The sequence below is a fragment of the Euleptes europaea genome, chromosome 16 (assembly GCF_029931775.1).
Source record: "Euleptes europaea isolate rEulEur1 chromosome 16, rEulEur1.hap1, whole genome shotgun sequence".
NCBI lineage: Eukaryota > Metazoa > Chordata > Lepidosauria > Squamata > Sphaerodactylidae > Euleptes > Euleptes europaea.
The window spans coordinates 28326563-28342028 of record NC_079327.1 but is presented as its reverse complement, the minus strand read 5'-3'; the positions used below and the strand labels follow the sequence as shown (position 1 = coordinate 28342028).

At 42.3% G+C, this 15466-nt stretch overlaps 1 protein-coding gene across 1 annotated transcript in view; it reads left to right on the top strand.

Annotated features, from left to right (window-relative positions):
* The window catches only part of RASA3 (RAS p21 protein activator 3), a 164881-nt gene extending 150262 nt beyond the window's left edge, over positions 1-14619 (top strand). The window contains exons 20-25 of the mRNA XM_056861704.1: positions 411-517; positions 916-998; positions 4053-4261; positions 8708-8811; positions 11301-11484; positions 14115-14619. Of these exons, the coding sequence (XP_056717682.1) occupies positions 411-517; positions 916-998; positions 4053-4261; positions 8708-8811; positions 11301-11484; positions 14115-14190 (763 nt within the window). The 3' untranslated portion in view covers positions 14191-14619. The remainder of the gene's footprint in view (positions 1-410; positions 518-915; positions 999-4052; positions 4262-8707; positions 8812-11300; positions 11485-14114) is intronic.
* Positions 14620-15466: the final 847 nt, after the last annotated feature.

The following is a 15466-nucleotide window of genomic DNA, read 5'->3' as shown; positions in this document are numbered from 1 at the left end:
TGTTTCGAGTCTTTACTATTTTCTGCCAGTAATGTGGTGTCATCTGCATATCTCAAATTGTTAATTGTACCACCCCAAACATACATATTACATGTTTGAAACAGCCCCTACTTCCTTGCATTTGGTAGCTTTGACTTCTGTTAGGCTTACACGAGTTTTAAGTGAAGGTACTTTCAATACAAGGGATATGCTGAAAGCATTCTGACATGACAGGAGTTACCAAATAGTACAAAGTATCTTTGTAAAACAGGAGTAAATTAGCACAGGTTAGCTAAATTTGTGCTTTTTTGCACGTTATCAAGATGCATTCTTATTCTTGGGTTTTCCTCAGTCAGATGACCGCTGAGGACTCATTGCTTATTGCTAGGAATTCCACTTGTGTAACGCTGTTGTGATCTCATTTGCTGTAGGTTCATGATCAAGAGGGCACAAGGAAGGAAACGATTTGGTATGAAGAACTTCAAGAAGAGATGGTTTCGACTCACTAACCATGAATTCACTTATCAGAAAAGCAAAGGTAATGAAACTATGCCACCTGTTTCTTCAGTATTATTCCTTAATATAAAAGAACAAGAGAGGGTTCTGCATGTTAGTCTGTCTGTAGCAGTAGGAAAGAGCAAGAGTCCAGTAGCAGCTTAAAGACTAACACAATTTCTGGCAGGGTATGAGTTTTCATGAGTCACAGCTCACTTCTTCAGATATCTGAAGAAGTGAGCTGTGACTCACAAAAGCTTATACCCTGCCAGAAATATTTAGTTTTAAGGTGCTACTGGACTCTTGCTCTTTTCTACTACCACTAGTGAGTGTATCCTTAAAATGTGAGGATTAAGTTTCCTCATTCCAGTCCTACTTAGTGCCTCTGATAGTCATAGGATGAGCATTTAAAATGATCTTATTTTGATCTGACTCCTGCAGGTGACCATCCACTGTGTAGCATTCCAATTGAAAACATTCTGGCGGTAGAAAAATTGGAAGAGGAGTCATTCAAAATGAAAAACGTAAGCAGATTATCTCTCTGTTATTTTCAATAATTATTTTTATTTCTCATTTGTAATCAATTCTTTAGAATAGATAATTCATGGACATCCACAGAGCTGCTTTAAATATCACTGTAACCCAGCTGTTACTGCCCATTGGGTTGGAATTGAATAGGAATTCATTTATCGGCAGATACTTTGAGTCGTGCTTGCTCAGTAATGATCGGTAATTACTGAATTTTCTATAGTTATTTATTTAAATTATATCTTCTTATAACCACAGTGCCTGTTTGTTCCTGGGTAATTTATTGGGTCACCTTCAAAGGCCTGAAGCATGGTGCTACATAATATACATAAGATTTTTGTTCTGGGTGCATGGATGACTGTTAAGAACACTTATGGAAGTGTCTCCTTGCAATACTTGAATTGGATTTGTGGAGGGATCGTACTGCAGAAAAGTGATGCAGAGTGTATTTTTGTCGTGTATGTGTATGTGGAATTGGCGCCTGCATCATCAGAAAATATGCAGAAACATTAGTGTTTGGCCAGCCACTAATCTGCAGACTACACATATTAGTGGTAGATTGACAGTGCCATCCTAAGCAGAGTTACACCCTTCTAAGCCCATTGACTTCAATGAACTCAGAAGGGTGTAACTCTGTTTAGGATGGCACTGGAACTTGCTTAAGTCACAGTTGCTTATAAAGCGGGGGGTGGTGAGCCTGGGTTAACAGCGGTTGACTCTAATCTGGAGAACCAGGTTTGATTCCCCACTCCCCCACATGAGCAGGGGACTCTAATCTGGTGAACCGGGTTGGTTTCCCCACTCCTACACATGAAGCCAGCTGGATGTCCAGTTCTCTTAGAGCTCTCACATCCTCACCTACCTCACAAGGTGTCTGTTGGGGAGGGGAAGGGAAGGAGATTGTAAACTGGTTTGATTCTCCTTAAAAGGGTAGAGAAAATCGGCATATAAAAACCAACTCTTTTTCTTTTAAGCAAAAGGAACCCATGAAAGGTGGGTGTTTCTAAACCCTCCCTTCCACCCTTGCCTGCAATTTCCATCTCTGCAATGTCTCAGCTGATATCACTTTTCCTCCAACTGAGCTTTGCATACTGGAAGGGTGCCCAGCTAAGAGAAGCATCTGGATAAGGAGGCTGTGAAGCAGATATGGGGGCAATGGAGTTCAGCTTCCCTCACACTTTTTGTTTTAGAAATTTAGAAACCTCTCCCCCTATATATACCTTCTATTTTATACCCAGACCTAAAGAAATAGGAGAACTGCCATTATCGCATGTAGCTTGCTTCAATGTAAGCTATCTGGGGTGTAATTGATACAGAATTATTTGTATAAAGGCCAAGCACAGGAGTAGGCCTTTCTTGTGAAATGAATCATACAGCTGCTGTTTTAAAATTTCTCATTTACATGGGATTATGAGGTTTGTATATTGTGTGCTTTTTTTAAAAAAAACTGTTGTTAGCTTCCTTTAATACCATGTTAGGAAGGAGGAGTATAATTTTTAAAGGCATTTATTAAACAGCTTCTAATTAAAAGAGAACAAAGACTGGAGGTGTATTTTGTATTTAAATGGCACTTCTTTGAAGATCATATTTGCTGGTGCTGTTCAGAAGCTATAACATAGTATGCAAAATACTATAAATAAAATATTACTTTTATAGAGTGACGCCTCTCACACTTTAATTATACAAGACAGAAAACACTGGTAATTTCATTGTGTATGTTGTCCATCCTTGAAGAAACAAAGATGAAGTTTATCCTGTTTCATCCTCACAAGGAAGGGCTACCTTCTCTTATGTGAACTTGCCACTCTGTGAGACCTTCACTGGAGGTCCTTCTCTTTCAGCCTTTGGAGATGGGGCAGGTGGCAACTAAGAACAGGGGCATGTATTCCACCCTGGGCTGGAGGAAGCTCCTTCAGCCTAAGGATCTTTCTTCCAGCCAACTTAAGTGGCTCTTCCTCTGGAGGAGGATGAAGAAGAGTTGGTTTTTATACCCCACTTTTCTCTACCTTTTAAGGAGTCTCAAAGTGGCTTACAATCGCCCTCCCTCCCCACAACTGAGACCTTGTGAGGCAGGTGGGGCTGAGAAAGTTCTGAGAGAACTGTGATTAGTCCAAGGTCACCCAGCAGGCTTCATGTGGAAACAAACCTGGTTCATCTTTGCTGTGTCTGTGCAGTCCCACGTGAGTGCGCATGCGCAGGCCAGCCACGGAGATGCCTAATAAGCTTCTGGAAGAGTCAGCTTCAAAGGAGTGCTCCCCTACCCTCCGTACGTGACTAAGCCCTAACGGCTTTTGTCACCCAAGGGACATGTGACGGAAGAGCACACTCTTCCCTCAGTTCTTTCTGTCACCACAGTGAGAGGACTTCTTCCAAGCTTCTTCATGACAGTGTTGACTCCAATTCTTTATTTTCCAATAAGCTGTGTAAAAAGATTTTAAAGGGTCTCAATAACATGTTTCCTCCTGTGACAACCCCGGAGGCTTAATGGAGTCTGTCCTTGGTGCTCTCTCAACTAATCTCAAGGCTCTTTGAGCCTGTGGCTTCCTGTGACCTGTCTATAGGGTGAGTGACCTGAGGGCCCTTAGGGACGACCCCCTCCCCTTCACAAAGTTTCATTCCAACAAGATGGTTCTGAGACTAAGTATAAATTTTTTGCCCAAAGTGGTCTCAAGGTTTCACCTTTCCCAGGATATTGTCCTTCCTACTTTCCCCCCTGGATCCTCAGTCATCTTCGGACAAACGACTGCACACACTTGATGTTTGCAGGGCATTGCTTTTTTATTTGGACCGATCAAAAAAGTTGAGATTAGATGACAACCTTTTTATTTGTTTCTGGGGACTCAACGGTAGGAGCGGGGAAACAAATCCAGTTCACCAGATTAGCCTCCACCACTCATGTGGAGGAGTGGGGAATCAAACCCGGTTCTCCAGATCAGACTCCACCGTTCCAAACCACCGCTCTTAACCACCACACCATGCTGCCAGACTTTTCTGTGTAAACATTAGATTTTAAATGACTGTTTGTTGTTCCTCATCTCTGTTCCTTTCAGATGTTCCAAGTGATTCAGCCTGAAAGAGCTCTGTACATCCAAGCAAATAACTGTGTCGAGGCCAAGGACTGGATTGATATCCTCACCAAAGTTAGCCAGTGTAACAAGAAACGTCTCACTGTCTATCACCCCTCTGCATACCTTAATGGGCACTGGCTCTGCTGTAAAGCTATCGCAGATAATACCCCTGGCTGTACTCCCTGCACTGGGTAAGGACTTTCTAGGATGTTTCCTGTTCTAAATTTTCCTTGAAGTACACTGATGATTAAATGTGTCGCCTTCAGATCATTAGAAGTCTATGAACCGGAGCTAAGTGATGTGAAGGCAAGTCTGTGTCGATATCCATTAAAATGCTACTTAGCTGTTTTCTTATTCTGGTTTCCCCAAATGATCTGCAAACCAGCTTAGTTTATGTTGACTATTATAGCGCAAGCCAGACTTAGAAATTTTATTCTTGCTAAAACACTATTAGGGTTTCAATTAATCTGCAAGATTGATCTATTAGAAGCCTCATGATTAACTAAAAAATCTGCGAGATTGTTCAGACTTTTAAAAATCATTTATTTATTTATTTTTCATACTTCTAGCTCGTCCTCCCCCGGCCAAGGCCAGGCTCTGGGCGGGTTACAACATCAAAATTTACAATATAACTCTGTGTGTGTGTGTGTGTGTGTAAAGTGCCGTCAAGTCGCAGCCGACTTAGGGCGACCCCTTTTGGGGTTTTCATGGCAAGAGACTAACAGAGGTGGTTTGCCAGTGCCTTCCTCTGTACAGCAACCCTGGTATTCCTTGGTGGTCTCCCATCCAAATACTAACCAGGGCTGACCCTGCTTAGCTTCTGAGATCTGACGAGATCAGGCTAGCCTGGACCATCCCAGTATAACAATATAACAATAAAGCATATAAAACCATAAAACCATTCCATTAATTATAAAACGATGGTCGCCATATATATAAAGTGCCCACTGTCGCAGATGATGCCCACCATAAAATAACACCTTAAAACTTTGTCGGCTATCCACCCCCAATAAGTTGGTTGTAGGCCAGGAAGGGGTGGGGAGTAGGGAGGCCAGCACTGAACTCACTTGATCTCACCTGTGGCTGTCCTCAACCATAGGCCTGGCGGAATAGCTCTTTCAGGTACTGCAGAGCCCTGATGTCACCAGGAGGACTATTCCACCAGGCTGGAGCCAGGGCCGAAAAGGCCCTGGCCCTCGTCGAGGACAGCCACATACTCCTCAGGCCTGGGACCACCAACAAGTTATTATCAGCAGAGCGTAATGCTCTTTGGGGGGTATGCCAAGAGAGGCGGTCCCAAAGATACGAGGGTCCCAGACCGTGTAATTTTTTAAAGGTTAAAACCAGCACCCTAAACCTGATCCTATACTCCAGCTGGAGCCAGTGCAGTTGATGGAGCACTGGCTGTATATGGTCTGGGGGCGAGACCCCAGTAAGAAGCCTTGCCACCGCATTTTGTACCAGCTGGAGCCTCTGGGACTGTCCTAAGGGCAGCCCTACGTAGAGCGAGTTACAGTAGTCCAGCCTAGAGGGGACCGTCGCATGGATAACCTTTTCTTTTTAATACAGTACTAACCCCCCTCCCAAAAAAAAACCCCAAATACAGCAGGCACTATCTTGGAAGAGGCATTCCCCCCTCACCAGCAGGATAACTTTTTAAAGATGGTGCCTGCCATGACACGGCATACAGCATCCCATAACTAAGAAACTACTCTGTTTTCCATCCAGTAATAATGGTTTATGCAGTTAAAATTTATGCAGGTTTAATGGATTAATCAAATTAACCCACAACTGATTATTCAAACATGAACTACAAAGAAACAAATATTTACTAAAAACTCTAGCTATTTTCTAACTAATGATAAATTATTCATTTAATACTACACTGGTGTTAGAAATGCAGCTCTGCACCTTGTAATATATGCACTGTTCTTTTTTTGGAATGCCTCTTTCTTTGCATAGTTCCCATTCCCTGAGAGGAGAAAGGCAAAGATGTGGAAGATAATAACATCATAAGATGTGTGAGAGACCTTCTGCTATTGGAAAAGTCTATTTCCATCAGCTTAAAATGGTTCCCTTGAATGAATTAGTACATTGCAAAATAGGAACTCTCAGACACACACACACACACACATACACACACACACACCCATGGGCAACTGCCTAAGAAAGGCATGGCTTCTCTTCCATCTCAGCACATGATAATCACAAGCATGTGTTGAAAAACTGAACCATAGTCTAAATGCTATGAAAAGGATCATACTTCTATAGAAGTTACTCTACCAGTTGATGTTGAAATTTCTGCTAATTGTGGCATTTGCATCACAGTATACCTTGTGCATTAAGGTAACACAAGGAGACCACTGAGAGTCCTACCCTCCCAAAAAACCAGGAGGGTGAAAGCACATAGCATCTACCCACTTATCTCCTGCATTGCTTAGAATATGCTGTGCTAAGGAGACATTGTGTTCCCCCATACTTGCATAGCCAGATTAATTGTATATCAAGAAAGTAAGAAAGGGAACCAATTGCATCTTTGTGTTGAACTAAATCTTTATGGCACTGTTTGCTGATCTGCAACGAGGAAGCCAGTGTTAGTTTACACACTCAGTGAGGAATAAGCCTGATTTCTCAAAAAGAGAAAATATTCAGCCATCAAGTAGTGTATCACCTTTAACAAAACTCAATATCTATTTTAAATAGACTAAACTTTCACAATATTGTATTTTTCTGCACGAATGGTTTCAATTGTTTCATGCCTTTGAAAAGCAATGTTGTATTTTTCCTGTCCTCACATTTTTTTCTCCGTTTGGTGCTGGAAATTTTTTACCATCGTTTATTCTCCATTTCTTCCCCAACCATTTTTACAGCAATGTAATTTTTACTTTGTTTCCAAGCCAGCTGTCCTCCAGTGTGTGAACTCCCTGAAATGTTCTTTATGCCTCTGCCCCTCCAAACACCCTTCACTTGTACATGGCCACTGTTTTGCTCATCTCTCCTGTCTTCCCCTCCCACCACCCATTTCCCTGTCTGTCTGTCTGCTGTCTGTCTGTCTGTCTGTCTGTCTATCTGTCTATCTATCTATCTATCATTGCTCATACAGCTTTAGCCTTGAACAACAGATAAAGGAATAAAAAAGGCCTTACTTAGTGTTATTCTTTTGGTATTCTTTTGGTGCTTCTCTCCTGCCTCTTGACTTGCTGCCTTCCAGAGACCAGGAAGCCGAGTCAGAAACAATCAGGTGTTTGCAATTTTCTGAGCAATGGACAGCTAATGTGGCCGTGCTTGGTAAAATTGCCTCTGTTCATTGTGACCTGCTCCCTGTGACGAGCAATCCCCCATGATCAGGATCCTAAGCACGCTGCTTACCAGGAAGCAAGTACCATTTGTGCTAGGTAGGACTTCTTTCTGCGTAAGCTTAGGCTTGCACATAGGTTCTTACAGGTTTAGACTCCTTTAGGGTCGGGGCATGAAAATCACCAACTTGAGGTAGCAGCCCGGCTTCCACAGTCCTTCCTGGCAGCTGGAAGAGCTGCAGACCAAGGCAGCAGTTACGAGCCATGCATAGATTGAGGTCTTTTTTCACCCGTGTACGAGCTCCAGGTGTTCAGTTCACCCAAGGCAAATTCCACAGGTGATTTCCAGGTTATATGGATGGGCAGTGGAGGCTGATCCATCGAAATGTTAGGGAGGGAAATACAGAAGTGCTTTTTACTTCGGCAACAATGAATGCCCTTCCTTCGGCAGTTCAGGAGGGCAGATATAAAAAAGTGCCATACTCAAGTAGAACAATGGATTGATAGATCGATCCATTGTTCTATCGCTGATCTGAATCCCCAAAATTTTAAAAAGGTGGCTTGAGGGGAAGGGACAGGGGCGCATGTTTGAAGCGGTCTCCTGTGTTTACTGTGGCATTAAAAGTAATATGATTAAAGAGATCTGATTTAGAAAGAAAAGGGGGGGATCTGGGCTTTCATTACCAGGCACGGAAAGAGTGCTGATGAGAGACGGAGCACAGGGAATGTATTTATTTTTGAGGGGAGGGGTCCCTAATGCTGGATTGTGTTTCCGAGTTGGGGCATCCGTTTTGTGTGCGAGAAAACAAACAGTAGGGGGAAGTGGGGGGAGTCTCCAGGGCAATCATCCGCAACATCACGAATGATGTGTTATAAGATTAGGAAAACTTGGGTACGCCATATATAGGCCTTTTAGCTATAAGTTTTATAAGATAATGTATAATTCTGTAAAATTATAATTTTAAATGTTTCTTTTCTCATGAGTTATTTGATATCCTGGAAGTCTGAATTATTGTATTGATTCTATTTTTATTGGTCTTGGACTGTATTAAATAAGTTTGATTCCTGAATGATGTGACTTTCCCCACCTGAAAACAAAGCATGCAGGACAAGACTGGTATAGGAACACAAAAGGAGGCATGCGGACAAAAATTGTGGAAATTGATTCCAAGCCTCACAGATCAACCACGAGGAAAATCTGTTGTAAATGATTTATGAGCAAAACAGCCATTGCTTAGCTTTGTAATATTGTTCTTGCTCTGCAAACCAGAGGTCCTATCATAAACAAACAAACAATTAAATAAAATTCATAGTTTAACATTTTCTTAAATGTTTCTGTAGGGGCCTACCAGCAAATATACAATTAGACATAGATGGAGATAGAGAAACTGAACGCATCTACTCCCTTTTTAATTTGTATATGTCTAAACTGGAGAAAATGGAAGGTAAGTGTGCAGATTGATCACTCCTGTTTTTGGTCACCTCATGTTTTAAAAACCTCTTATTTTGAAGAATGTCTTGCTTCAGAGAATCTGAAATGGTATCTAAATGTTTAACTTGCATATATAAATGACAATGTGCTGTTTGTTTATGTTGTTAAGAGGCACTTTGCATGGCTTAGTTTCATGCATAATTACAACTCCTAGTTTTTAAATAATTATTTTGAAACAAAATCCTGCAGCAGTTTAGATGTATAGGCTGCAAGTCGTTTCTTCAGAATCAGCAAGCCAAAGTGAATCTTAAATCAAAGTGATTAATAAATGTAGGAAGTGACTGATGGATTCATCATTCAGATTGCCGACACACAAGCTACTTTTAACCACTGCCACATGTAAATATCTCATTAATCATTTTAGGTCATAAAAGATGTTTGCTTTCAGATTCATCAATGAAATTTGAGCATCAGGCAAAAGTATTCAATGAATGTAAAAAGAGGGAAGGAACATCATATGACCACTGCATTTCTTGGCATGCTTGCAAACTATTTTAAGCTACCGGTTTGCCAAACTTCAGATTCTGCACAGGGGAGAGTCAGGATATCTTAAGCTTAAAATATAAATATAACTTCATAGGAAGTAAGCCAGTGGTGTCAGATATATTTAAACTTACCCTCAACCCTGTGTAATTGCAAACCTATGACCTCTCTTGCTGTTTCCGAACTGTCGGTCCCTTTGCCCTTATGTCTCTGCTTTGAATAAGCAAAGCTTTTTGCCAATGGAAAGATGCAGCAGGCTACATTTAAACAAGCTTAGGTAACTGCATGAAGTAAAAAGCAACCACTCCCAACAGAATAGATAGCAGAAGGAAGGTATTCCTTTCCCCCAAACTAATCCATAGCCTATGCATGCAAAACCTTTAGACTCTTTTCCCTGGCTCATTGGGGAAACTGCTGGGTGGCTGTGGGCAGAATGTCCATGTGGATGCTTTGCCTGTGATCAATATGGGGTGGAGGGCTCCCCAGGTGCATTTCATCATCAGCCCTTCGTTATGAGTTTGGTCTTAGCTCAATCGAAGCTTGTGCCTTGCTCTTGATTAGTAGCCTTTAATTATTTGTTTCATCTATTTTTTGAGGCCCCAGAGGTAAGCTTAATCCTCAAGGACTCTTATAAGGCTCCCTGGCTCCAGCATTTTGAACATAAGCTATCGCTTGTAAATTTGAAGGTGGAAGACGTTCTTGTAGATCAATGTAAAAACATGTGGCCAAACTGATCTATGCTAGAGATAAGAGTTACACCCATTTTGATGCTCGGAGGACATGTTCTCCACTTGTCCTGGGCCTGTCTTCTAAGGGTAATCTTCCTTCCTATATGGATTCTCTGGTTAGTCCAAAGTTATGTAGAATCTTTATGCATTCAAGATTTAACTGCTCTTTTTCAATAGTTTTGCTGGGCCATATGCTAAAGATCCCTTTTTCAGACCAGTTGTGTCCCTGCCCTCTTCAGTCAATGGATTCTTTGGTACATATCCTTTTGCACTGTCCTTACGTATACCAGCTTAGGCTAAAATGGATTATACCATGTTTTAACAAATTTTCTCCATCTTCTCGAGCAACATTGGAGCAAAAGGTTCAGTTCCTCTTAGAGGACTCTGATCCTCAGCGTACTTATTTTTTGTTGCTCTCTTTCTGGAGACTGCAGCAAAGAGACGAAGGGAGGTGTTTTTAGAGATGGGTCTTATTTATGTTTTTTGGTTTTATTGTTCAAGACCTCGGTCTAAGAACTGGGGGAGGGGAAGAAAGAAAGGATCAGTATGGGGAAGGGCAAACATCACTCCATTATTTCCTCCCCCCACATTTCAGAATTAAGGAACAGAATAGTTTTACGCTGTGGCTTAGCTGGACAAGAGAGAAGAAAGGGAGCTGCTGGGAGGCCCGCATGATTATTATCACATGGTTGCTTCTGTACAGACACGGCGCAGAGAAGGGGAGAGGGTTGGGTCATGGCAGCAGCACAAGCGGACACAGCAAAGTCAGGTGTGTGGGCCCCTGCTGCGCCCTATCTGTGCTCCAAGCAGAAGGTGTGTTTTTGAGCCCCCATGTGGAAGCAGCCCTTGCTGTTGATGGCTTTAAAAGGTTATCAGACAAGCTGGTGCAAGACAAGTCCACCAATGGCTATTAGCCATGGTAGCGGAATGAAGGTTTCCCTCTGGGAACTGAATTCTAGAAACAAACTGGAGAAGGGTTATTACATTTTTGCTCAGACTGTGAGCTGTCGGAGTCATTTTACTTACCACTGTTGAAAATCAGGATGCTTGGCTTGATGGACACTTGGCCTGGTCCTGTTGGCCTCTTCACTTTCCCTGGTATATAACTTCTTGCTCTTGATTAGTAGAGATGGACTTGCTATTATCTGGGTATCAGTTCAGCTGAGGTGCTCTGTTTTTATCTTGTGTGTATTGTACAAGTGTCTCATTTTCCCCATCTTCTTTCTGGCAGAGGCTTGTGGCAGCAAATCTGTATATGATGGGCCAGAACAGGAAGAGTATTCATCCTTTGTCATCGACGACCCTCAGGAGACCTACAAGACACTAAAACAGATTGTTGCAAGTGTTAAAACCTTAGAGCAGGAACATGCCCAATACAAGAGGGATAAGTTCAAGAAGACAAAATATGGGAGCCAGTAAGTGTGGTTTGCTCTGCAGCACTCCTGACAAATAGCTCTGGATTCCCCTGGTATTCTTTTCTTTTAAAACACTGAGTGGGGATTTAGTTTTGGCTTGCTTTTCCTGCAGCACTGTTGTCTTTGACCTACTGTGAGCAGTTTGTTACACAGATGTTATTCTGCCATACACAGAAAGATTTCCTAAGATAGCAGCCCGAACTGGGAGCTCCATACATGCCTTAAGAATTGTACTTATAAGCCTTAATGGCTGATGAAGCTACTTCATTGTAGCGAAACCACTGGAGAATATCCAGAGCCACATTTCCACCCCTCCGCCATAAAATGAAATGAAATTGACCAGCAACAAGCCAAGCTAATTATACAAACTATTCATTTGTTAAACATAGCATCTTTGGCTGTTAGCTTCCTTTGATATTGTATATGTGCAACTTTCTAGTTGTTCTTTTGTTGCTTTGTAACCCATGTTGCTTAGCTTTGTTTGCGACTTTAAGTCTCTTATAGTTGCAATATATTTACAGTCTTTTGACTGTGTGCATCTTACTACCTGTTTTGCTTATTTTTTGTAGCCTACTACTGTTGTGTTTGGTTGCAATACACCAGTTCTCAGCTTGGGCACACTGTGGTCTAGAAATTCCATTATAGATCTCAAACCGGTGTAGATCTCCTGAGCCACAAGCAGGTTGACTAGTCCTTTGCTTAATGATAGAACTTCTTGTTCCCTAACGGAATGGTCTTGGCAATTATAAACTTCCTTTAGAGGAAACCTCGTATACAATTTTTTCTCATCAGCACCAGGAGATCTCCGGAGAGCCAGCATGTAGTGGTTAAGAGCAGTGGTTTGGAGCGATGGACTCTAATCTGGAGAACCGGGTTTGATTCCTCACTCCTCCACATGAGCGACGGAGGCTAATCCGGTGAACCAGGTTGGTTTGCCCACTCCTCCACATGAAGCCTGCTGGGTGACCTTGGGCAAGTCACAGCTCTCTTAGATCTCTCTCAGCCCCACCTACCTCACAGGGTGTCTGTTGTGGGGAGGGGAAGGTGATTGTAAGCCAGTCTGATTCTTCCTTAAGTGGTAGAGAAAGTCAGCATATAAAAAACAACTCTTCTCCTTCTCCTCCTCCTCCTCCTTCTTCATGAGGCATGCATCCCGCCCCATCGGCTTGCATATTCTTCTTCAAATTCTTTGTTGGGAATTATGGTTTGTTTTAAACTGGTGTGGGAATTGAGCAATGCTTGCTGCTTTTCTGTATTGAAGAGAGCAACAGCATCTGCCAAATCAATTCCCCACTGCCTCACAGCACTTGCATTTGAAGGAGCGTTATGCCTCAAAATTCTACCCTGGGTCTTCAGTGTTGGCTTGGAAACAATGACCAAATAAATACACCTGCACAAATGAGAAGACTCAGAAATGGGCTTCTTTAAAATGAAGGCACGACCAGAACGCATCCGCAAAATGGTGTACAAGGGTGCAAAACTTCAAACATGAGCATCTCATTCAATAGAAAAAATGCTGTCCTGTCTATCCACCAGAGATTGCTTGGTCCAGAGGTGGATAGTCATCAACCAAAGGGTACAGCGAGGGATTGTGGTTCCTGGCTTTATGCATACATTTATGCATACAAAAGAGCCCCGTGGCGCAGAGTGGTAAACTGCAGTACTGCAGTCAAAAGTCGGTTTTCAGGTAGCCGGCTCGAGGTTGACTCAGCCTTCTATCCTTCTGAGGTTGGTCAAATGAGTACCCAGCTTGCTGGGGGTAAAGTGTAGATGACTGGGGAAGGGAATGCAAACCACCCCATAAATTGAGTCTGCCTAGTAAACGTCGGGATGTGACATCACCCTATGGGTCAGGAATGACCAGTACTTGCACAGGGAACTACCTTTACCTTTTTAGAGCTAGAATCTGAGTCTCTGAAATAATGTGAGTGAGGAAGTTGGGCTAGTGAAACAGGTTCCTGCAGGAATGGTTTTTTTTTTTCATTTTTAATCGTGAAGGGGTTATTGGTATCCCATGAGATTTGTTGTTCATCAATTATTTCTTGTACAATTGTGTGCATGATATTTTTCTGAACATGGAAAGGTGTATGGCAAACACTTATATGGAGAATGGTAATTTTGTAAACTGAAATCATTGGAGGAAGGGGAGGGACAGAATGTGGTAGATATACCAAGCCAGGAAATTCTGGATTTCATTGCCATTACTAGATACCTCCTTAATTGCATGGCTGATCACTGCCCTTTCCTGCACCTACATAAAGTTCTTCATGCCCGAAGGCTTTGTCTGTGCAAAGAAGCATTTCCCGTGTGAAGCTCAGAGGACTCAATACTTCCAACCGGCCCATGCTTTGTTCTTGAGCCTTGCTAAACTTCATCCAGAATATTAGATAGTTGCTTGCCAAGTCCCCTTTCTTGCTGTTTTAGAATCTAAACTTACAGGCCGCCTTGGCTTTTCAGGCTTCCCAAACTGTTATCAGCCTTCCTTGATTTCCATTTGTTTCAGCCAGGCCAGGGCTTTCTCCTAGAGGGGAAAAATGAGATAGCCTTTCCTTCTTTTTGTCTTAGATTTTCTCCTGCTCTGCAAAAATGTATAATCAACATGCCCTCTGTTCTTTTTCCTCGTTTTGTAGAGAACATCCCATCGGAGACAAGAGCTTCCAGAGTTACATCAGGCAGCAGTCAGAAGTTTCAGCGCATTCCATTTGACGTTTCAACAAAGTTGCTGATAGGTTGAATTAGAAGAAGAAAAGGGAAGCCACCTGTAGCAAGATGTACATAACAAGCATCAAGCTTGCTGAGGCTTGCTAAGTGTTTTCTCTCTCCAAGAACTATTAAAGTAGCTGCTATGCACTTTAATTCATCTGGTGTAAACAGATGGAGGAACTCTGCCTTCTAGATGGTTTTCATTGGTTGTGTTGCATTGTGTTTGTGTGTGTTTAAAAATGTTGCTATGTGTTCTTGGAATCTAGTGATCAGTTCAATGATCAAGGCGTGGGGGACTTCATATGGATAACTTCCACAGTCCCTTTGCATAACTGAAAGCCAACTAGAACCGTTGAGAGCATTTTTCTATATTTCTTGTTATTGGTTGTTGACTACTTTTTGTGCTAGGCCCACAGCAGTTAAAGAAGGCTTTGCAGCACATCCCTCCCCCCTGTTTTAATGGCAATGTTTAAAACAAAAGTGGAGAGAAGCCCCTTTTTGGCAGAGTCTCTCTACACTGTATCTTGCATTACCATAGGCCAAGCAAAGAATGGGCCATTTTGGTCTTAGCAGCACCATGTTTGTTAAGGGGTTGGCTTTTTAAGAGAAATCTAAATATTTAATGGTACTCCTTGATATTTTTTGAGACAGAGTTGTTTCCACCAAGGCAGTTTTCTATTTTTGATATAAATGGTGCCATAATGTTAAATAATACAAATTAAATCAAATAGTCGAAAGTGTAAAATAATACAAGACTGTGGTAGGAGAGACTTTTCACAGAAAGCTTAGCTTGGATATCTGAGTGACTGTATTTTTCTCCTGTTCTAAAGGATCACTTCCAACACATTTCCTGTATCTGTAATACTTCCGTGTGGTGGAGGAGTTCAGATCACATGCAGTTTGTTATTCCTGCATGTTCTCCGATTTATAGGGTTGCCAACCTCCAGGTACTAGCTGGAGATCTCCTGCTATTATAACCGATCTCCAGCCAATAGAGATCAGTTCACCTGGAGAAAATGGCCACTTTGGCCATTGGACTCTATGGCATTGAAGTCCCTCCCCTCCCCAAACCCCGCCCTCCTCAGGCTCCGCCCCAAAAACCTCCCAGCAGTGGCGAAGAGGGACCTGGCAACCCTACCGATTTAACTGTGTGCAGACAGTAGAATATAGCTGTAACACCAGGAGGTGGAAATGGATTTACTCTGTAGCACTGTAGTCCAAAAGTGTTCTGAACCTCACTAGGTTCTTTCTCAGGGGAAATGTGAAAAGCTAGAAACTG